The sequence below is a fragment of the Pongo pygmaeus genome, chromosome 10 (genome assembly GCF_028885625.2).
Source record: "Pongo pygmaeus isolate AG05252 chromosome 10, NHGRI_mPonPyg2-v2.0_pri, whole genome shotgun sequence".
In the NCBI taxonomy this organism is placed as follows: Eukaryota; Metazoa; Chordata; class Mammalia; order Primates; family Hominidae; genus Pongo; species Pongo pygmaeus.
In genome coordinates, this window is record NC_072383.2 from 84,184,327 (window position 1) to 84,208,732 (window position 24,406).

Genomic DNA, 24,406 nt, shown 5'->3' on the forward strand with positions numbered 1-24,406 from the left:
GATTAACCATATGTAGATACACACATGCACATATGCAATAATGAAATCATTTCAAAGCATGCCAAAAATATAATAAAAGATATATCCTCTGTTTGGGATAAATAAAAAAAAAGTTTAAAAGCAAACAAAAAATAAATGGCAATAACTAATCACATTGAATTTCGTTATGGCCTTTTTCTTCCTAAAAAGAATAACCCCAATCTGAACAAAGAAATTCAAAGTAATGGAAAACTCAACAATGAAACTCAAAGTAGACTAGGAGATAAGATACCTGTTTCAAACATCACTGCCAAGGTAGTTTATAGGTCAGTGCATTGATAACTTTTGCCAATGATAGAAAAGATGCCAGATAACCGGACCCTGACATTAAAAAAAAAAAAAAAAAGGAAAAAGATTCTGAAGACTGCATCTCTGAGCTTAAGGTAGATTCTAAACAAAATCTTAGAAATTAGGAAATGACTTTATGTTTCTTTGTTTTTCAATGTAAATGGATCAAGGTTTCTTCAAACAGAAATGAATATTATTATCTGTGATGAGAGCACTAGGGGCAATTTTGATATTTTTGATAAGGTTTCTAGAGTAATAAATTAGAATGACAGGAATATATATTGATTTCAGGAAAGTGTCTATATAATTCCACATGATATTCTCTGGACAAAATATGAAAAGGTAGGCTGAATAACATTTTTAAAGGGCAGTAAATTTTATAATTGTTATTGATTAGGATGAAGGCCTCTGGTAATGTTTTCCAGGGTCATATCCTGTTACATACACATGACATGGATAAAAAGGAAACAAATATTTATTCTGTGCCTAGTTTATGTGATCTAAATTCCAGCTCTACAAGGAGCTACAAGGTAAAATTGCTACCTTTAAAAACATACGAGGTAAAATTATTCCTATTCACAGATGTAGAAACTGAGTTTCAAGAAGGTTAAGTAAATTTCCTCATATTGGGAGGCTGGTAATGCAAAATTGGGTGTCAAAATCAAGTCTGTATGAATCTTCTGTTTTGTCTCTCATGAAGACAAAAGGCATGCATATAAAATTCGTTGAAACACAAAGCTGGGGAGGTATAATAAGATGTGGAATGACAGAAGCAAGATCTAGCAAGTTTGGGATCATGAATCAAAAGAAACAGGATAAAATTATCCTAAAATTAATATTAAATCTTACAAGAAAACCCCCAAAATCAGTTGAATTTGTACAAAATGGTAAATCATTTTATCAGTAGATCCCATAATAAATATTATAAAGTTTAAGCATGAGCTCTATTACTCAGTAATATGATGCCATTACTGTGTTGATGGATGTATTGTCAAGGAAAAAAGAGAATTACACACTGTTTCCTTCAATTGTTAGATGGCACTGGATGTAGTGTTTTCAATGTTAATCCTGGTATCATGTTCTTTGCCATAAACTTGTTGACAAATTGGCAAATATTGACATGAAATATGCTATTTGAGCATCTAAAAATGTAGGTACTTTCCATACCACATAATATATTGTAATTTGCAAATGTTTGTTTCATTTATATATAATTATTATACCGAACAGTTTTTCTATAAAAATTCCCAGAGAATACTGGCCCAGTAAGAAATGGAATGTTCACAACTCATAGTGGAGCTATATGAAAGAAATAGATCTAAATGACAGGTTGGTTTCCAAATTATATTTTCATACCTGGAAAATATCTAATTTATAAATAGCACAAGGTTATAGTTTTCAATGAATATGAAAAGTTCTTGCATTAACATATTTTATGTATCTTTTATATCCACATTTGTGATTGCCACTAAAATGTGTATTTTCTAAATTTCATTGTGCTTTTACAAGATACTTTTTTCTTTGATGTCCGTAACTGCTGAAAAGGCTCCCCTAAGGAGAATTTTGAGAGTAAGTAAGGTTTTTAGTCAGCTTAAATTATACAATTCTGAGGCATTATTTAAGGTACATACTATATTTTTTGCTTGAAACCTGTCAGCATTTTATTTGTATGGCAATTAAATGACTCAACCATTCACGTCTCATGCCAGTCTTTTTCAATTGTTATTTTTAACAAAGAAAATTATATATATATATTATATATATGTATATATATATAAACTTACAGCAAAAATGTTTAAAAATAGCAAATAGTTTGAGTATAGTTAAACCTAATAACTGTACTTTTGTTTCTATGCCTCTGAGACAAGATTACTAGACCCTTATTCAAAGTTTCTAAATACAGGAAATAGAACATTGGGCCATGCTAAAAAAAATTGTTCAGATTTTCTTTTGAAAGAGAATAGTTATTTTTCCTCTTGACCCTTAATGAAGATGCTTTATTTGTCAAGGTGTTTTCCTTAGAAAATTGACCCAGTGTCAACTTTAAAGAAAATATAGAGGATCCTTGGATGATTGACCAAGTTATCCAAACACAGGTTTAGTAAACAGAGGATATAAAGATAAAATGTGAAATGACCTCTTTGAGTCACATTTGTTTTCATAATTTCCTAGCAAACATCCAGCTTCACTGCTACCCTCAGCAATGTTTCTTGAAACATTTTTAAGACATTGATAGACACCAATAGCTGATCTTTAGAAAGCCATTCCCAGAAGATTACGTAAGGGGTTACAACTCATTTCAGGATTTCAGGGAGTCTGCCTAACTCTTGATATTACATGTCTTTGGCATACAATTGTGTACCCTTTATCATTGACAGTGAAGAAAATAATGCCATTTGTAACTTCTGAGATATATACACAATACTATCAACTAGCCAGTTAATAAAAGATAAGAAAAATAAAGAAAATCGAACACTTTTAGGTGTCTGGCAAGTATCCTCTAAATCAAGGTAAAGATAATAGTTTAGTGGCAGTGTTCATATTTTCCTATGACTGTAAGACTTAGGTGTCTCACAAAATATTAATATTTAGCCTCTTATGAAAAGTTCGTTTTTCTTCTAACACTTTAGTAGCTGAATACAAAGAAAATACACAACAGCTGTTTATAAATGAAATAAAAATTTTCCATTTTTTATCTGAGTTTCTCATTTATTTGCAGAGAACGAATAAAATAAAAAATATCCTAGTGTTGTTTGGACCACAGCATACCAGTAAATCTTAAGGATTGTGTTTCAGTATGAAAAGGAAGAGCAGGAAGATTTCCTCATTCCATCTTACTAGCAAAAGTCTAGCCTTCACACACACACACACACACACACAATCATCTGTATAAACACATACTTGAGTTTCTTAAACATATATGAAGCACCTTCCATTTCCCTTTATAATAAATCCCTTAGTTTTTGCTGTTCATTAAAAAACAAAAGGGATGAGACAAGCTCAGGACATTCTGAAAACCAATGTCTTTAGGACACACTAAGGTGTCCTGAATTACTTTAACGGACACATTGTAAAGACACACTCTCCAATCCCTATTAGGAAAAGTTTAGTCAAGTTTGCTTACTATTTGGGTGCTTATACCAAAAAAGCATCATTTGGGACATTATTTAGGATAATATTATTTATGCAAGAATTGTACCACCTATTTCCAGATGGTATAACTTATTATCTGAGAGTCATGTAGCAAATAGAACACAGAAAGCATAAATCGTGTCAGGAGAAATCATACGAGAAAAAGAGCATTGTCTGGTTATCAGAATATCAGATCTCTCATTCTGGCCTTGCTAGGAAATAGATCTTTGATTCTAGAAAAGTCAACTAATTTCTATGGTTCTTAATTTTCTCCTTTATAATATACCCATTTAAATTCCAAAAAAGTATATGATAAATCACAATAATTTCAATCACATGAATTTTAATACAAAATGTATAAAATCAATTTCCAAAAATTTTCTGCATATACTGAAAATGTCTGTACGAATGAGCTAACTACTATAGGCCTTCCCTAATTTATTCTATTAAATGTGGGTACTCAATGTAACCTGAAAATATTGAGCTTAACTATTCTTTTTTTTTTTGCAAAAGGGAAACTAGAAAAAGACTGCTTCCCCCAGAAAATTTATCAACAATAGATGCTCAATAAAATGTTTTTAAACAATGAACAATGTCCCCTTTAATATAAATAATCAGGGGAGAGATCTTTTTAAGTCTTTTTTTTCTTTTTCCATAGCCTCACCTACACAAAAAATTATGTTGTAAAGACACCACTTCTATGAGGAGGTATTCATTGTAGATGTACAGAAGTCAATGGAAACCTAAGTTTACACAAAAAATAAACCAGATTATCATTCCACCCAACTGTATATTCCCACAGATGCTTAATAAAAGCTATCTGATGATATAATGAATTATCAATTCTTGAGGAAGTATATACAGTTGGCGACTATTTTTCAAAAATCATCATCCAACAAACTAATGTTTTTCATTTAAAATCTTTCATATTACCCTTTTGACAATCAGTTGAAACTTTAAAACTAAGAACATTTAAAAACCTAAAGTATAATAATAATAAATTAAAAAAAGAAAAAAATATAAATGAAAGTAGCATTAGCTACAGACTGATATTCAACTTCAGACGTTAAAATAAATACAAGTGTATATTAAGAGTAAAATTATGTCAACAATGTATAAATGAAAATTTCCAATGTAATTAATTTTTTTAAACATATCCCATCCATTGCTTTCCCTCCAAAAGACAAAGGTAGCAAAAGAAGCAGCAGGAAGATCTGCTTCAGAAACTGAACATACTGATTTAATTGGCTAAGAAGTCCAAATGCTAATACTCCTAATAATTAGCCATTCCTTTTGTGTTTTGGTGACATATATCCTCATACAATGTATATCAAATGGAATTTTTTGATTTACACCTGACATTTCAAAGTTTCCATTTTTGAATTCTCCTAGTCTTAAGTAAGTAGAACATTGTCTCCTTTGTTTGCTAGGCATAACGTTTTCCCCAACCTCTAGGGCTCCATGATGCAAAATATCATTTTGCCGATCTTCTGTTCCAGTATTTACTTTAATTTTTTTTATTATAATTGGATTGTCAAATACAATCACAAAAACATCTCCTGTTGAAGGTGGTTTCCCCCAAAAGTACTCATCAACACTACTGTAAGCCTTGCTTGCTTCATAATTTTCAAACACATTCATGTTGGTGTACAGACTTGCAGGGGGGTTATCAGGAATGTCAAATGACTCCTCTTCAAAATCATCATCCTTCAGCTTATTCTCCGTCCCTTTGTATGATGAATAATAGCCCATGTGCTGAAAGAGAGATGGTTTAAAACGGATCACATTTTTCTGAGCCAACAGACCACGGAAATGAGTCAATAGCCAATCACAAGGCATTTCTTGATAAAACATTAATAAAAAGTGTGCCAAACGTGGGAGATCATGAGAATGATAGAGTTTACCAATGTAGCCAAGCTTAGAGAATTCAAGAGTTACCCAGTAAGTTCCTTCTAGGGATGCAATGACTTTCTTGATGGCAGTTAAGAAATTTTTTGAACATCGAACATCATCTTCAAGCATTACATAATAGTCTGAAGTATTGGCACAAAAATTAAGCAGAAAAGCATAATCTACATTTTGCTTGGAACGAAATTTGACTCTATCTTCTGGATCATTGTAATTTCTTTTAAGGCCATCTAGGATTGGGTAATACTCCTCTGGAGCATGTATAACCATTAATCTTCCTGCAATAATATGGTGCGCAAATTTCTGTGTAATATCCTGGACCATGGCATCACGCCAGGAAGAATTAAAGTCTGCTAGGTGAACCACCACTGAAATTTCCTTCAGCTCTTCGTAGCTGGATTGCTCAAAAATGGACTTAATTGTCTCAAGTAAATAGTTTCCTTTTTTTCGCTTTACTGAAGAAAGTCCAATTGTAAGATACCCTGCAAAAAAGAATTCAGAAGCAATACAAATGTGAACTAGAAATACAGAAAAAGAAAAAGAGAGAAGATATTTATTCCTTAGACTTGCTGCTTACTACATATTAAGTAAATCTAGTAAATGACTATGCACAGAACATTTTATGATTAAAGTAATGAGCTAAATATTTAAAGGCTGTAAGTGCTTAATACATAATTTATATTTTCTATGAAAAATAAATAGCATCTTAATCACAATAATGTATGAGCCCTATTGCTGTGAACATTTACTGATGAAATTCTAAAAACATAGTTTAAAGTGTTCTGCACCTTAATACTCTCATATACGCCCATTAGAGAAGGTAGACAGGTTATTTAGATAACATACAAGTTACTTTTTAAAAATAAAGTAAAAAAATGCTTTTTCTCTTTTGCAAAAAGAGAAGGGCATTCACAGTTAAGGCTGACAAACTAGTTTCAAATGATACAAAAGAAAAATAAGGGTAAGTAAGTCTTTCAATCATCTTTAAATTTTTTATAGAACACATCACATATTTTCAGTTTCCTTTTTTTTGCTGTCATTATGTTGTAATAGAATTCATAATTGGACTTCACAATTTTATAATGAAATGTACCTAGTATATTAATTAGAAAGCAAGCAATATTAAAGACACATTCAAAAAACTTTTATGCTACATTGTTCCAAGACATAAGCATCACTTTAAAAAATTTTTGAAACACACTTTATAGTAATTTTGCCTGAATAACTTTTTATTCAGACATTTATAATCTAAAATTAGGAATTAGATATGTTTAGAGAATAAAATAAAACCCTGAGAAAAGACAGCTCGCCTCTGAGAAGGGTTAGAGGTCTTTCTATTAAAATATTTTCACTTTTTAAAGCTCATTCTCATATCAATCAGAATTGAATAACATTTCTAAGCCACTATTTAGAAAATGGGGAAATCTATATACAACAAGATCATCGTTTTAATATAGCACCTGTATAATGCAGTTTGTATGATATTGAAAAAAGCCCCATTCCAAAAACAGTTTGTCAGAGAGGTTGTGATTCACACATTTCGTTTAAATACCTTGGCTTACAACTCAGACTTCTATTGAAACACAATATGTTATCTAGTACAATTAAACTTGAAGCCACCAAACTTCATTGATAATAGCCAATGCTTATGAAATGCTGTCTACATAAGAGGCAGGAGTTTGGGCATTTTATCTGTAATATGCATCTTAAATGTTCAAAACGGTCTTTTGGGATAGGTTTGCTATTAACATCATTCTGCTTTACAGATAAGGACACTAAGTCACGGTGAGATGAGGTGACTCATGCAAGGTGGTACACTTAGTAGGTGATGTTGCATCAGGATTCAAACTGTCTCACTCTTTTATCCTCTGTGTTACATTGCCTCTGGTAGAAAGCAGTTGGCATGTGGTGTGCCAATAAACATTAGTAAATTTAGCATGGGAAAGGGGAAGCAGTAATGTTCAAGCAAAGGTGGTGTAAGAGAGATGAAAAATGAATGGCAGTCTTAGACAATTAGAAAGAAGCCTAGGAACAGTAGACATTTCCATTGGTAGAATGAAAGGAAATGAGATACAAAGAAATCTAAATTAATTTAACAATTTCCTCAACCTAGTGATAACAAATACACTCACATAAGTCTTAAAAGAGAGGTCAATTTTTGTGGTCTTCACATAATTTATTAAGATCATGATAGCACTGTATTTTATTCTAAGATTCATGGTTTTTTTTGTTTTTGTTTTTGTTTTTTTGAAATGGAGTCTCGCTCTGTCGCTCAAGCTGGAATGCAGTGGCGCGATCTCAGCTCACTGCAGCCTCCACCTCCCAGGTTCAGGCGATTATCGTGCCTTGGCCTCCTCAGCCTCCCGAGTAGCTGGAATTACCGGTGTACACTACCATGCCTGGATAATTTTTGTACTTTTAGTAGAGAAGGGGTTTCACCGTGTTGGCCAGGCTGGTCTTGAACACCTGGCCTCAAGTGATTCACTTGCCTTGGCCTCCCAAAGTGCTGGGATTACAGGCATGAGCCACCAAACCCAGCCTAAGATTTATATTTTACACATTGAAACATTTAAAAATCAGGCTGCATACTAAAATCAATAGCGTTATAATTAAAATTGGTAATGCTTATACTTTCTTAGTGGTATGCCAATTAGATAATGGTACTTTTTATAAGCTATGGTGTCTTAGAAATATAGTATGTTACTTCTTGGCTCCAAATGTATTTTTTTAACTGAACTGTAGTGTGTTGAATAGTCTCCTCCAAAAATTCATGTCTACTTGGAACCTCAGAATGTAATTTTATTAGTAAATTTGATCTTTGCAGATATAATTAGTTAAGGATCTTGAGCTGCAATAATTCTGGATTTAGATGTGGACTCTAAATTCAATAACTTGCGTCCTTATAAAAAGAGGAAAAGACACAGAAAGACGAAGAGAAGAAGGCCATTGATGATGGAGGCAGGAATTGGAGTGATGCTCCAAAGTCAAAGAGTACCAGAAGCAAAGCCACCAGAAGCTGAAAGAGGCAAGGATTCTCCCTTAGAACTTTCAGAGGGAGTGGGGACCTGCCAGCACCTTGATTTCAAACTCTGGCTTCCAGAACCGTGAGAGAATAAATTGCCCTTTTTAAAAGCCAGTCACTTTGTGCTAATTCGTCATGGCAGACCTAGGAAACTGAAACACTGAGTTTCATTAATTAAAAAGTTGCGGCAAGTCATAAAACCAAACTGTTAAGAGGTTAGAAAATGTAGCAATATGAACATAGGAATTTTTAAAAGTTAACTTCTAAATTTTAAAGTAAATTGATTTTTTTCTAGTCACTCTATACCATCCTACAACAAAATCTCAAAAGACTCACATTACGATTAGGCATTTAATTTAATTTTTTTGTTATTAAGCGTACTGGGTCAGTGAGTATAGTAGTTGGCAATTTGTGAAGAAACATTGAAGTTTTGCCCAAATAATTTATTATATTAGTAAAGCCCTTAAGCCTTTTTACTATACATGTGAAACAAATTATCATTATTTTAATACAAAATATTTTGTGTATTCTTTATGTAAATGTTTAAGGATACTTACGCTTTCTTTGTAAAGGTGTGGCAGCTAGGTAGCGATAGGTGACATTTATGGCTCCTGAGAAATTAGATAAATCCTTGAAAGTATGAACATAGCGCTCTGAATTCAGCTGATGTGTGGATGTTTCCCTTATAAGTTGTTTGTCTCCTTCCTAAATACCAAGAAAGAGGCAAGGAAAATATATAAATAATAGATGGTCATGGATTAAATAAAATTTCTTTTTTACACAATAAATGTACGACTACAATATGTAGTATGCAGGATTATATAAATCTCAATTACTGACATCATCACTCACCTCGTTTTTTACCTGGAGGTTCTGCTCCAGTAGCTCGCTCGCCTATTTTACTGTGTATACCACAATTACATTTGTTTTTCTACAGGACACATTAATAATGACAATCTCTTAAAAAAAGAATGTCTATATGAAAACTCCCACTTCTTTTATGCTACTTTTCAAATTTTTGACAATCATTTAAGGATCTCAAAATTGACAGTAATCTATTTTATAGTTTAATCTAAGGCTAGTTCCTACCATATTGCCTGATTTACTCTTCCTCAAGCACTCTCAAATAAAAGTTCACACAGTGTCTCCATGATTGTGAAACTTTAGGAATGATTAGGAAGATGCAGTAGTGGACACAATATTTGGATATTTGGATACTTTATTAAATAAGTCACTTATGTGGCTACTATCTAGCTGTTATACTATCTAGCTGTTAGGGCCAGTTATGGGTGATATGGCAGTAATTTTTTTCATATGTCCTAAAGTAATCTCAAATAGGATACATTTGCACCAAATTAAGGTAATGTGTAGATATCTAGGACTAATATTTCTTATGATAGTTAAGTTTGTGTGTGTGTGTGTGTGTGTGTGTGTGATTCTATTGGATGTAATGCCTGATCCTTTTATATTTTAGATCCCTTTTATTTATTTGGTGTTGGATTTTGCATGTCATTAAATCTTCAGGAAGGTTTATATTCAAGAAAACATATTCATATTCAGATTAAAATATATCCTTTACCCACTAATTGCCCTTCTTTGATATAAGCTAAATGGTAAATTTTGATTATCTAATCATCATTTGATCAAGCCTTTATTGGTCATACACTATTAGGAAAATGACTGTTTGACTCGTATGTGATTTACTAGAATTGGTAGAATACATTTGAGAACAACCTAATTAGAAAGAAATATTTCTCTCTCTCTCTTTTTTTTTTCTCAAAATGTGCACTCTACTATGTGGTTTTATTTATTTATTTAATTAATTTTTTTTTTTTTTGAGATGGAGTCTGGCTCTGTTGCCCAGGCTGGAGTGCAGTGGCATGATCTCTGCTCACTGTAACCTCCGCCTCCTAGGTTCAAGCCATTCTCCTGCCTCACTCAGCCTCCTGAGTAGCTGGGGTTGCAGGCACATGCCACCATGCCCAGCTAATTTTAGTATTTTTTAGTAGAGATGAGTTTCCGCCATGTTGGCCAGGCTCGTCTCAAACTCCTGACCTCAAGTGATCCACTCACCTCGGCCTCCCAAAGTGCTGGGATTATAGGTGTGAGCCAGCACACCTGACCTTATGTGGATTTATTTTATTCAGTATAGAAAGTCAAGCTAGGCATATGCTAGCTATTAAGACTGTAGAGAAAGTAAATGGATTAAACAACTCTGGTCCTGCTATTATTTTGCTGTGGTCATTAAAATGTTAATTAAAGCCTTATTCTAAAAAATTAGACAAAGCTCAGATACAAGTTTTACAACTAAAACATTCAATACTTCTACTTCGCATCAATCTCAAGTGCCAATGAAAAAGATGACTAACTCAGACTTTCTAATCTATGGCCAGACGTGTCTATTCTTAGAATAAAAACTGAAAGTAGGGACCTTAACTAGAGGCTTCCAATATGGTCCTTACTAAATCAAGATTCATTCTGAATATCTTTTCTGTATATCCAATTATGTTTATAAATCTAAATTTGGCCTTTAATAGTGTATTTCTCTATTTTATATTGCCTTTGATAATTTGGACCAAGAAATACTTTAGTCCTTTATAAGGTTCACAATGTGTAAAAATGTGGCTTTGTGTGGCTTTTACACAATGCCATGTGTAAAAGCCATAAACTTTCAAAGTACTTGAGATTAAACCTTAGATGCTAAATTACTTAGAAATATACTAATTGGCTATCCACTGAATTCTGATTATTTTAAGTTCTTTATACATAAATATTTTCATTGGTGTTTATCTTCATACCTATAAAACATCATTAAAGTTTAAAATAAACAAATTTAGAACTGCCAAAAAGTAACTAGTGACTCAGTTTAGTATCAATTATTTTAATAGTAATGTAGTGATGTACATAATTAATAATGCCTGGAAGAAATTTCTGTAAAAAGTACAGTACTTACAGCACTAAATTCATTTTACCATTCTATTCTTAGGTGATGTTACATTCTAAGGTAAGTGCAGGATATTGAATACCTCTTTAAAAATTCTATCCTTAACACAAAAAATCTAGAAATTTTGTGTTATGAGATGGAGTACATTCATCCTGATTTAAGGACATAACAGAATATAAAAAGAAGTGGAACTTACATGAAATCACTTTATTAAATTCTCAAGAACAAGCTTTTTTATACTTTTCAGCATAAATAAATAATGCAACTTTCACCTGAGTCAGCCTTGTTGGCTGCTTTCCAGAGGCATCTACCTGAACAGCCAGGCTCTCCCTGGATACCTTCTTTCTGTAGCTACTATGCTGTAGTATATTTCTCAGTAATAAGACAAAGCTTTATGACAATCATTTTCCGGATGGGAATGCAATTCAATGAACTAGCTACAGACTAAATATATACCCTTGTGGCTACTTTGAAGATACTCACAGCCAAGAAGCTAAGTTGATTGGGCATGCAGTGTCTCTTCTACTTAGTTTGCCTTGTAACGGTGTTTGTCTCTTACACTAAGTGCAGCTTCCTTTTTCACTTAAAGGCACATATATCTCCAATACATAAACAAACATGCTAAACTGCTAATATGCCTAGGGTTTCAGGCCACAAATGGATTTTCTAACAAAAAGACAAGAATAGAATCTGTTAACTAACTCCAGAGACCTTACTACTTCTAACTATTCACCTGATATCTCTAAGTTAGAAGTACGATTTCCCAGTTTTTAAAAAAGGAAGACAAAAAAGAAAGATCTACTAATATCTGTGCTTAGCAAATTGCATACATTGTGATAATCGGGAAGAAAGAAGAAAAATGAGTTCAGATAATTTTATAAAAAAGTGAAATAAACACAGGTAAAAAGATCAAAAGGGAGATGTGTTAAAAAGAAATTGCATTATATTCTTGGAGGGAGCCAGTTTCCCGTGGATACTATTCATTTTTAGAAGAATAATTGTAATGCAATTTAATATTAATCATTGAAAACGTTTTCAACTTATAGCCTTGAAGCAAAATTCAGCTAAAATGCGGTTTGGTTAAAAAACATCAGTCAGTAAATAGTAAATTGTTAAATGATAAAAATACTATCATCAAACTTAGAACGAGGGATGAGTGTTGGAATTTAGTAATCACTTTAATTCATTTTTTTCCAACTTTTGTAAGTATTTTAAAATAATAATTTTTAAAAGCTAAGAAGCAATCTTCTTTCTGCACCTGGACTGATTTGCAAATTTGAGTAGATATATTCCTAATATAATCAGAGAAATCTCATTGAGAAAGTAGCTTTAGTAGAAGAGCTACTTCATTAAATCATATTATCTACATTTGATGGCTAGGACCAATGTTTAGATAGCACTGTAAAAATTTGCAAAACAGGAAAATAGCATTTTATTTTCTAATTGACATATACTCTACTACTTCTTACTCATTTTACAGTGAATTTAAACAGGTTCTATTTCAAAAGACATAAGGGCGTTTTGCACATTCAATGGTCCTTTGGGTTTATTGAAAGTGAAAGATTAAAATTGCACTGGAAACTGTCTTATAAATTCAGCAAGTAATTGAACATAGCAAGCCTCCAACCAATAACATTTGTTTGATTTACAAGATTTTATTTACTTCTACCAGTAGACACAGAATCAAGAAATAAATTTTTATTATAAAATTGAATCATTAATCAAGAGAATCTCTAGTTAACTTATGATCTTTCATTATCTTAAGAAAAACATAGCAAGAACACATGGGCCTTGTTCTGTTGTCTTTATTATATCTCATATAACTAATAGGTTTTAAAAATATTCAAAAATGCATAACATTGGTATGTTTCTCCTACTTGCTAAGTTTGCCTAAATCATGTGTACTGAAATCCTGTTTAATCTTTGGTGATTTCATCCATTGTGCATAGACTGTGGAGAGAAACATTAAGGGTCCACAACATCAGAATCAGTATTTGAAGACAAAAAGCCTAGGCAGAGTGAAAACCTAGGATTCTGGCACAATTTCAGCATCAAAGAACAGGCATAAAGGGTGCAAGATGTTTTACAGAGGACTTCTTAGGAATATCTGTACCAACTAAAATCATATGGTTGGCTCATAGGATATAGCATAGTATCTGGAAAATAATAGTTAATGAATAATCTAAAGCATTTTTTTTGGAAATACTCTGTCTCTTGTTAAGACACTAATTTAAACTTTTAGCATTTTTGCATGTGAAAATCACTTTTTAGTTCCTGTTAGTTGTAAAGGTTTTGATTTCTGAAATATACAAACCGTAATCAGGTTTTGATTTTCTGAAATCTATAAATATTAATAATAACATACAAATTAGGACAGATATTTTAGGCTCCATTAAGATAGAAAAAGTGAATAGCAATAATGTCCATATTAATTTCATCAGACATGAAATGATGTGATGATAACAATAAGAAAAAAATTGAAACTAACATATTAATTTTTCATAATTAGTCAGAAAAGCGCTTTTGCATATTGTCATATTTTCCCTAAAAAAACCTATTCATATGTAATCACCTACCAATATTTGGTATCTCATTTTAACTACTGAATAATTTACACATCAGTATCTTTACCTCTTGAGATCTTTTCAGTGGGTATAAATATAAAACAGAGTGGCCATCTAGGTCTATTCAAAATCCAGATAAGGTGTTACACATTGTAATAAAATATTACTTATACAAATAGCACAATTAAAAAGCATTGTTAATTAGACAATGGAACTTTGAAAATTTCAGTGATAATATAGAAAAGTAGAGGAGGCAAGGAGTCATACTTTCTAAGCAGATTTTGTTTATTCTATACATTTCAAATGGAAAACCCAAAATCTTAATGGCTCCACATAATATTTATTCTGCATAGTGATGATAGCTAACTTATTTGTAATTATATGTACATATTTGGAGCACAAAATATACACCATTAAAAATATTGGAACATAATTCAAAACAAGTGTAATATTGATGTATAGTTAATACAAAAAATAGACAATATACATGTTATCATTTTGCTCAAACTAAGTCTTCTCCAATAGCTTGAGATTGAAGTTAGGCTACAACAGGACTAATTCTTGTTTGACTTATGCCTTATTTTGAAGAAAAGACAATCAACCTCCAAAACTTACCAGAACATAGCTATCTTCAATGTACAAGTTCATAAAAAGGAGAAAAATGACAAGAACTCCCAAGAATGACACTGTAGAACGTTTTCGCAGGCATCTCATTTTATCAAGTATTTCAAAAATATGTTTCATTTGATGAAATTTAAACATTCTCTTCTGTGGAAAAGAGGCACAGAATTACTAGCAGTTGGTTTTGAATGCAAATATTTCCTTATCGCATATATAACAGTCAGGTCCTTGTAAAATCTCATCTTTCTAATGTTTGAATTAAAATTCTGTTCCCAATTTCAAACATAAGGTTGGCACAGATCATTAATTAATATGGTAACATAAGATCAATGCAGTGGTTTATATTAATGTAGAGTAAATAAAAACAAAAAGCAAGTCTCATAGTTACTGATGAAAAAAGATGAACTTTGGCCATAATAATGTAAAAAAACAGGCCTCTGATGAGAAACAGTACAAAAGCACAATAGAAAAACAGTCAAGTCCACTGTCATCAGTGAGGTATAACTTTAAGGTAACATTTATCTCTCATATTGTAGTATAATGAAAATGAGTAAAAGCAGAATTATGGGACTAATATTAATCTCAGAGTAGGTGTCAACTGAAAACATTTAACTAGGAATCTGGGTGGAGTAAAGAAAAGTGACGAAGTTAAGGCTGTGGGGTAAATCCAAACATATGTTTGAAAACTTCTGGGTTACAATTGCTTTGCTTATTTTTCCAATGATTCTTGTTAAATCAGGGTGAATTCTATAGTATTATATTAACATTTCCTTGATATCTACTAATTAGTAGTTTAACTGTTTGAAATAATCCATGTACTACACAAAGGCAAAATGAGAGTCAGAAAGATTCGTGAAAACCTAATTTAAAAAAAATTTTACCCTTTTCTATTTTGTGATATTTTCCAACCAAAGATTCCTTTACAGTATTCACTGTTTTATAAAAAAGTATAAACATATCTGAAGTGCTTAAAAAACTAGAAAAATCACATTTTGTCTAAAATCAACACATTGATAACCTGAAAATAGAGCCACTTAGAGTTGTGTAATGGATCTCCTTGGGTTTATCTTTATGATGAAGTATTTATGTGTAAGGAAGACTTTAGAAAGTGAAAAATGTCTGTCCTCTATAATCTTAGAATTATGCCTAGAACATAGCTGACAAATCTTATCTCTTCAACGAATTAATGCAAAGGAGGATTCATGGGTCCTTATAAACTATAGTAAAAATATTAGGAATTAGAAGAAAGTCTTAATATATGTGAAGAACAAAATAATTCTAAAAAATAAAGAATTATGAAAATGTTATACATATTACTGTTCATTTTCTTTGATCATATTTTTCTTAAGGTTGTTTTTCTTATTAATTTGTAGAAATTGTAAATATGTGTATAAATATGCACACATAGATTCACATAAATCTATATCCTGAGGATTTGGGTGATATATGACATTTCAAATAGTATGAGAAGTGGTAAAAATAATGCCTTGGAGGTAATACTGTAGTTCTGTTATGGGATCTTCAGAGTGTTGCTTTTCTGATCAGAAACCTCTGTGGCTGGTGGCATCTTGCCAGAGTCCTTGTCCTGCATTGAGGAAGAATGAGGTATCCAGACAAGTGGAGGGTGAGCAAGATGAAGAGGAGCTTTATTCAGTGTTAGAACCACTCAGACAAGACCCACAGTGGGTAGGTCCTCTCTGTAGACAGGTCAACCTGTCAAGTGTTCAGCACTTAGCAGAGAGGGTAGCTCCTCTCTGCTGCTGGTTGATCCATCCTGTTCTCAGCAGACAGGGTAGCTCCTCTTTGCAGGTGGCCACTCCATCATCTCTCCATTCTCTCCTCTGCTCTGGCTGAATCTGGGGCTTTTATGGGCCTCAGAGAGGAGGAAGCGCATGCCAACTGATCCATGGACAGCCGTGGGCGGGCCCAGAAAAGGCACCACAAGTTCCCAGTCTGGTCTGCAGGACTGGCAGCCTGGCCCCCAGGCTTCAGGCCTTCACCAGCCTGAAGGTGGGGCTTCACTGGGGACCCACCCCCTTCCCCCTAGAAGTCTGTCTGCCTCCCAATACTGTCCATAGTGCCCAGGCTGCTTGCACCAACGGGCACCTGCAGGCCAGTGACTAGACACCCTCAGCCCCCCTCCTTGGTTATCCTTCCCCCACTCATGGGCGCCCAAAGCCTGGAGGGTGCTGAGATGAGAAGCAGCTGGCATGTCAGCACTGCCCAGAGCTGACATTACAGGCGTGAGTCTGAGATGCTGTGCCTTGGGGGAACTCAGTGTCTGGGCATGGTGGCTCACACCTCAAATCCCAGCTCTTAGAGGGGCAGAGGTAAGAAGATAGATTGAGTCCAGGAGTTCGAGACCTGCCTGGGCAATATAGTGAGACCGCATTCTCCACAAAAAGGAAAAAGTTTACTTCACAGTTCTAGCAGCAGAGTTTCCAGGTGAGATTTCATCAGAGCAGGTCCTGGAAGTTTTCACCATCCTGATGACAATATGGCAGGGGTGGTGACCAGCAAGACATCTTCAGAAGCAGCCCTACCTTTTCAAAGGGCAGACAAAGGTGCCACTAGCCACATACGTTTCTGGCCAGAAAAGCAACACCCCAAAGATCCTGTAACATTTTGGGGGCTCATCGAGGGTCTGCAGAAAGGTAAGTAAAAGTGAATCTGCTCTTACTGTCTTTTTTTTTTTGGAGTCTCTAACTTCCACAACAGTCAAAATGAAAGAAAAATACTGGACATTTGTCAGTCAGTTAAAAGCGACTAGCTCAGCTACCAGGACTTAAGACATGGAGAACAGACTTTCTGGGGATGACATTGTCAATCCTCTATCAACTCTATTGGGTGTTGAGAATGTTGGCTTTGTTTCAATCCAGTGTCCTTTCGTGAGTATCTAGCTGTCACATAGGACTGAAAGGAAATCTTGGGGCAACTAAGGGTATCTGGCCAAGGCTACACTTTGGTGTTATCCAAAGGCCCCTGGACTAACTCCAGTCCCTGACTGCACATTAGGGTGTTGGCACTTGGACCTCCAGTCTTTCCTATCATTCTTTCTTTCTTTCTTTTGTGGCTGTCAAGGTTCCCATCTCTTCTTTATATACAATGTTAAATGTTAAAGATGTTGCAAAATAGAGATATTACTGGGAAGAATGTGGAATTGGCTCAGTCTTCAAAAGCATAAAATGGAAAGTTAAGACAAAGCAAAGTGTGCTTTGGTATCTGTACATAAATTTGTGGCAAACATGTTTTTGTCATTTCCTTTGTTGCCAACTTAGTGTCAAGCACCTTGAAGCACAGAACAGAAACATGGCCTCAGGAAGAAAGCTTTTCTGTGAATGTGAGGGCAAATGGTCCAAGGTCCCATACGTGTAGGCCTTCTTTGCCTTGCAGGGCAATTCAGACCTTTGCCGAGACTGTAGGATTGATTAAGCCCTCCTAGGTGGCCATCTCAGGAGATGCTGCAAGAGACAGTCCCAGGGAAATAGGGAAGCAAACCCCAGAGGTGCCTCCAGCAGGGGAATCAACCCCCTTTGCTCTTCCCTATGCGGGTTCTCTCTTAAGCTTGCCCCAGCCTAAAAATCTTCGTTTTAGGCAGGTCCCAGTCTCAACTGCTCCAATAACAGATGCCTGGTGAATATGGCCCCATTAAGGTCCAGGTCCCCTTTTCAAATTAAAGGGGGTCTTGGCAAGTTTTCAGATGGTCCTGACAGGTATATAGAGGCTTTCTAGAACTTAACCTAAGTAACTGAGCTCTCCTGGAAGGATGTTATGTTACTTTTGAGTCAAATCTTGACCACCACTGAAAAGCAGGGAATCCTGCAAGTGGCAGAGAATTTTGGAAATGAGCTTTATATCTTATATAGGGCCAGGGATGGGGAGGAGTTGGAAGAATGGCAGTACCGTTGAAGGACCAGTTGGAAGAATGGCAGTACCACTGGAGGACAAAATGAGCCCCCACTGATCAAATGAGAGAAGGGAGGAGGAAACACTTTCAGGTTTGCATACCGTAAAGCTTACAAGGGACTGGGTCCAGCCTCTCAATTGCACTGAGCTATCCATGGTAGACCAGGGCTTGGATGGGAGTCACACTGACTTCATCAGCGGGGCTGGAGGGGCCTTGGTGAAGTGTGTTTCTCCATCTCCTGATTTGGTTAAGGGACAGCTGGTCCTAGGGGATGAGTTAATCGCACAGGTGGCCCCTGATGTCAGGAGGGGGCTGCAAAAATGGGCTGTGGGACCAGATGGTACTTTGGAGGGCCTCCTGGGAGTGGTCACCTCAGTATTTTGCAGTGGGAACCATGAGGAAATCCAGAAAAGAGAGGGGAGATACAGGAAAAAGGCAGAGGCTTCCAGTAGCCACCTTGTGGACCCGCAGACCCCAGAGTCCCCAAGATGCATTTGTTGACTGCTGCAAATGTGGTAGGAGGGACTGTCTAGACAGCAGGAGGAGGCCAGGTAGTGGAGGCAGGCACCCCTGAGCCTGTGTAGATGGTGGCATGGGGTCCTTCCAGGGTCCCCAAGGGTGCAGACTGCAGAGAAGTCTGGATTCTGCACCTGGGAGGGCAGCTGCAGTGGCTCCTAGGGAGGGCGAGGTTCCTGCCTCAGCAGTAGCATGGGAGGCCTGGACCAGCCTCCCTGCTGCAGCTAGCATCTTGGCAGCAGCCACTCTTGATGGGCCACTGCTACCATTAGTTCTGTCTACAATAATTTGAAATAGAATAAAACAACAACAAAACCCCAGGATATAATTCCCAAGAGTTGACAAAGAAATACAGAAGTTCTTAGAGAATAATGATGGTCTTCTAAATTCTAATATCCAAATCCTGCAAATTGTAATCCTCCCAAATCCATTCACAATACAGAATAGAAATAAAGTTTCCATGTTGTATACCCCCAGAGTAACTATGATACAGACAATTAGCACAAACTTTAATTTTCATTTAATTGAGAACATTTACACCCACGGTCAGCAGAATAGGCTGAGAAGCCCAAACCAGAGCAAACAAAAGATCAAAAGATGGAACAAAATAAATGTCATTTATTAAACAAACTATGCTAGACTGCAGACCATTTAAAATTAAAGAAGCTAATAAAGCCATTCACACTCCTCCCCCACCTCAAACATAGAATTATTTTCTACACCTTGGTTTAGGAAAGTTTTTAAAAAAAATCTCCCCACAGCCGCCAAAAAAAAAAACAAAAACACTCGGACACCCAAAACCAGACTGACAAAATTACTGTGAAAAGGAAAACAAAATAGCTGATTTCAAGTAGGGAGAACAGACTCTGGGATTAGTCCATATTTTTATTGCGACATGAAGCAAGAAAGCTCTCAAGATTAGTGGAGACATATCTAAAGGACATAGAAAATGGCTTGAAAAGTCTTCCATTAAGGAATTTTGGGAAAACTGAAGATCAAAATTAATGGGCTATGATTGATAGTAAAATACTGAATAAATATAAATTAATTATGAAATGGTAATTATAAATGGAAAAGAAGGAAAAAGTAAGAAACCTCATTTGCTACTACTGAAGGTGAAAACTTTACCATCTTCAGTCACTAGAAATTGGTAATTGAAAGTATTAACATTTTTACCCAGCATTTCTAGAAGACACTATGTTTTATCCACAGTTGATGATTTTTTTTTTCTAATATTGGACAACAGGCAGCACAGGGCAATATCCCCAAGTGAGGAAACCAAATAGGTAAGCCCTGTGATTTTTCCTGCTTGCTGTCAAGAGGCGGTTTCCAAAAGGCAGTACAGGGAGAGTGAATCCAAACAGAATGTAGAGATCTTGCCAATTAGGAGACAGAAGTAATAATTTGGGGGAGATAAAGGTACCTAGAATTTGAGTGGCAGAATATTTAAGAGAACAAGTGACAGAAGAGAGACTCAGAATTCTGCAGAGGGCCTCTTCAAATCTTTGATTTGATACTGGTATGTCATGTGTGTCTTGAAACTCCATAAGACGAGAGAAAGAACCATAAAAAAGTAGTAGGCCAAACAGTTCCTGAAGCTTATACAGTGTTGGAGATAGTTTGTGTGTCCATAAGCCAAGTTTGTGTGTCCATCAGCCAGCAAACGTGGACTGGACATTAAAAAACTCAACATTAAAAAGAATACTCAGAGGCCAGCTGCGGTACCTCATGCCTGTAATCTCAAAACTTTGGAAGGCTGAGGCAGGAGGAGAGCTTGAGCCCAGGACATTGAGACCACCCTGGGAAACACAGTGAGACCCCATCTTTACAAAATATAAGAAAACTAGCCTGGTGTGTTGGTACACATCTGTAGTCCCAGCTACTTGGGAGACTGAGGCAGGAGCATTACTTGAGCCTGGGAGGTCAAGCCTGCATGCAGTGAGCTGTAATTGTGCCACTGCACTCCAGCCTAGGCAACAGAATAACACCCTGTCTCAAAACAAATAACAACAAAAAGAATACTCAGAAGCATATTACCTTAGTATTTGGGCCAATACTCTCTAGGCCTGTCCTAATGAAAGCTTAACAGCAAGCATCAGCAGCATCAAATGATTTTGCATAACTTAACTCCATACTAGTACAAAGTACAGCACTCTTTAAACATATAGGACAATGTCTAGAACTTAAGAACATAAAAATCACAATATCCAGGATCCAGCAAAAATTACCATTTAAATCATGGACAATATGGTCTTTAACTAGGCTGAAACTAATCAGAGAGAAAAAAATCAAGAAATAACTGAGATGACAGAATTAAAAGAAAAAGGATATTAAAAAGGCTATCATAAATATGTCCCATAGGCTCAAAATAGAAGAACGATGATAATTTTAAGGAGAGAAATGAAATATTTAAATAAAAACAAAAACAGAACTTCTAGGGATGAAAGATATTATGTGCGAAATGCAAATACACTGGCTAGTAGATAAAGAATAGCAGGAGAAAAGATACAACAGTAGAAATAATACAAATTAAGCACAGAGAGAGGGACAAACATCCAGCCAAACTGCTGTCTAAATTCTGAGTCACAGGAAAAGTGAGATCATAAATGTTTTAAGGCATTAAATTTCAGAGTGTTTTCTTTAGCAACAATAGATAACTGATATAGCTATCTACAGGAAACTCATTTTAGTGATAAAGACAAAAAATGAGTTAATAAAAGAAAAGATAGAGATAAACATTAATCAAAGGAAAGCTGGACTGGATATATTAATATAATACAAAGTAAACATTTAGTAATTGATGAAAGTATCAATTTTTCAAAGGAAGCATAAATGTACATGCACCAAATAAGAGTTTCAAAATACCTGAAGCAAAACTGACATAAGGGAAAGGAGAAAAAAGGGAATAAATAAAGGAGGAAGAAAGGAAAGAAAGAGAATAAATAAATTCATTCATTCAATATATGAGTATTGAAGTCCTCTATTTAAATATTCATCCCTCAATAATTGACTGAACATGCAAATACAAAACCAGTAAATGTCAAAAATATTTAAAACACTATCAAATAAATTAATCTACTTGGGATTTATGAAACACTCCACCCAACAATAGCAGTGTATAAATCTATTTTCATGCTGCTGATAAAGATATACCCAAGACAGGGCAATTTACAACAGAAAGAGGTTTAATGGACTTACAGTTCCACATGGCTGAGGAGGCCTCACAATCATGGTGGAAGGCAAGAAGGAGCAAGTCACATCTTACATGGATGGCAGCAGGCAAAGGAGAGATTTTGCAGGGGAACTCCTCTTTATAAAACCATCAGATATTGTGAGACTTATTTACTACCATGAGAACAGCACAAGAAAGACCTGCCTCTGTGATTCAGTTACCTTCCCCTTGGTCCCTCCCTTGACACGTGGGAATTGTGGGAGTTACAATTCAAGATGAGATTTGGGTGGGGAACCAGCCAAACCATATCATTCCACCTCCCAAATCTCATGTCCTCACATTGCAAAACAATCTCGCCTTCCCAACAGTCCCTCAAAGTCTAAACTTATTTCAGCATTAACTCAAAAGTCCACAGTCCAAAGTCTCATCTGAGACAAGGCAAGTACCTTCAGCCTATGAGACTGTAAAATCAAAGCAAGCTAGTTATTGCCTAGATACAATGGAGGTACAGGCATTGGGTAAATACAGCCATTCCAAATGGAAGAAATTGGCCAAAACAAAGGGGTACAGGCCCCATGCAAGTCCAAAATCCAGCAAAGCAGTCAAATCTTAAGGCTCCAAAATTATCTCCTTTGACTCAAGGTCTCACATCCAGGTCATGGTGATGCAAAAGGTTGGTTCCCATGGTCTTGGGCAGCTCTGCCCCAATGGCTTTGCAAGGTACAGCCTCCCTCCTGGCTGCCTTCATGGGTTGGCGTAAAGTGTTTGTGGCTTTTCCAGGTGCACAGTGCAAGCTGTCAGTGGATCTACCATTCTGGGGTCTGGAGGATGGTGGTCCTCTTCTCACAGCACCACTACATGGTGCTCCAGTAGGGACTCAGTGTGGGGGCTCTGACCCCACATTTCCCTTCTGCACTGCCCTAGCAGAGGTTCTCTATGAGGGCCCTGCCCCTGCAGCCAACTTCTGCCTGGACATCCAGGTGTTTCCATACATCCTCTGAAATCTATGCAGAGGTTCCCAAACCCCGATTCTTCACTTCTGTGCACTGTCAGGCTCAATATCACATGGAAGCTGCCAAGGCTTGGGGCTTACACCCTCTGAAGCCATGGCCCAAGCTCTATGTTGGTCCCTTTCAGCCATGGCTAGAGTGGCTGGGATTCAGGGCACCTAGTCCCTAGGCTGCACACAGCACTGGGAATCTGGGTCTCACCTATGAAACCATTTTTTTCCTCCTGGGCCTCCAGGCCTGTGATAGAAGGGGCTGCCATGAAGACCTCTGACTTGACCTGGAGACATTTTCCCTATTGTCTTGGTGATTACATTTGGCTCCTCATTACTTATGCAAATTTCTGCAGCCGGCTTGTGTTTCTCTCCAGAAAATGGGATTTTCTTTTCTATCACATTGTCAAGCTGCAAATTTTCTGAACTTTTATGCTTTGCTTCCCTTATAAAACTGAATGCCTTTAACAGCACACAAGTCACCTCTTGAATGCCTTGCTGCTTAGAAATTTCTTCCACTAGATACACTAAATCATCTTTCTCAAGTTCAAAGTTCCATAAATCTCTAAGGCAGGGACAAAATGCTGCCAGTCTCTTTCCTAAAACATAACAAGGGTCACTTTTGCTCCAGTTCCCAACAAGTTCTTCTTCTCCATCTGAGACTATCTCAATATGGATTTCATTGTCCACATCCCTATCAGCATTTTGGGCAAAGCCATTCAACAAATCTCTAGGAAGTTCCAAAATTTTCCATGTTTTTCTATCTTCTTCTGAGCCCCCCAAACTGTTCCAACCCCTGCCTGTTACCCATTTCCAAAGTTGTTTCCACATTTTTGGGTATCTTTTCAGCAGTGCTCCACTCTACTGGTACCAACTTACTGTATTAATCCATTTTCACAGTGCTGATAAAGACATACCTGAGATTGGGCAATTTACAAAAGAAAGAGGTTTAATGGACTTACAGTTCCACATGGCTGGGGAGGCCTCACAAACATGGTGGAAGGCAAGGAAGAACAAGTCATGTCTTACATGGATGGCAACAGGCAAAGAGAGCTTGTGCAGAGGAACTCCTCTTTATAAAACCATCAGATCTCATGAGACTTATTCGCTACCGTGAGAACAGCATGAGAAAGACCTGCCACCATGATTCCATTGCCTTTCACTGGCTGCCTCCTACGACACATGGCAACTGTGGGAATTTCAGTTCAAGATGAGACTTGGGTGGGGACACAGCCAAACCATATCAAGCAGAATACACATTCTTTTCAAATGCACATAGAAGATTTTCTAAAA

General features: G+C 35.9%; 1 protein-coding gene across 4 annotated transcripts in view; it reads right to left on the reverse strand.

Annotated features, from left to right (window-relative positions):
• Positions 1–3,677: 3,677 nt before the first annotated feature.
• The window catches only part of MGAT4C (MGAT4 family member C), a 294,930-nt gene continuing 274,201 nt past the window's right edge, over positions 3,678–24,406 (reverse strand). For 3 of the 4 annotated variants that reach the window (XM_054442449.2, XM_054442448.2, XM_063646536.1), the window contains 3 exons: positions 14,513–14,665; positions 8,947–9,094; positions 3,678–5,849 (listed from right to left, as the gene is read on the reverse strand). In XM_054442449.2, coding sequence (XP_054298424.1) covers positions 4,708–5,849; positions 8,947–9,094; positions 14,513–14,659 — 1,437 coding nt within the window. In that variant the 5' untranslated portion in view covers positions 14,660–14,665 and the 3' untranslated portion in view covers positions 3,678–4,707. Of the gene's footprint in view, positions 5,850–8,946; positions 9,095–11,816; positions 12,000–14,512; positions 14,666–24,406 lie in introns of those variants that run through there. The other variant, XM_054442450.2, reaches the window with a different exon arrangement.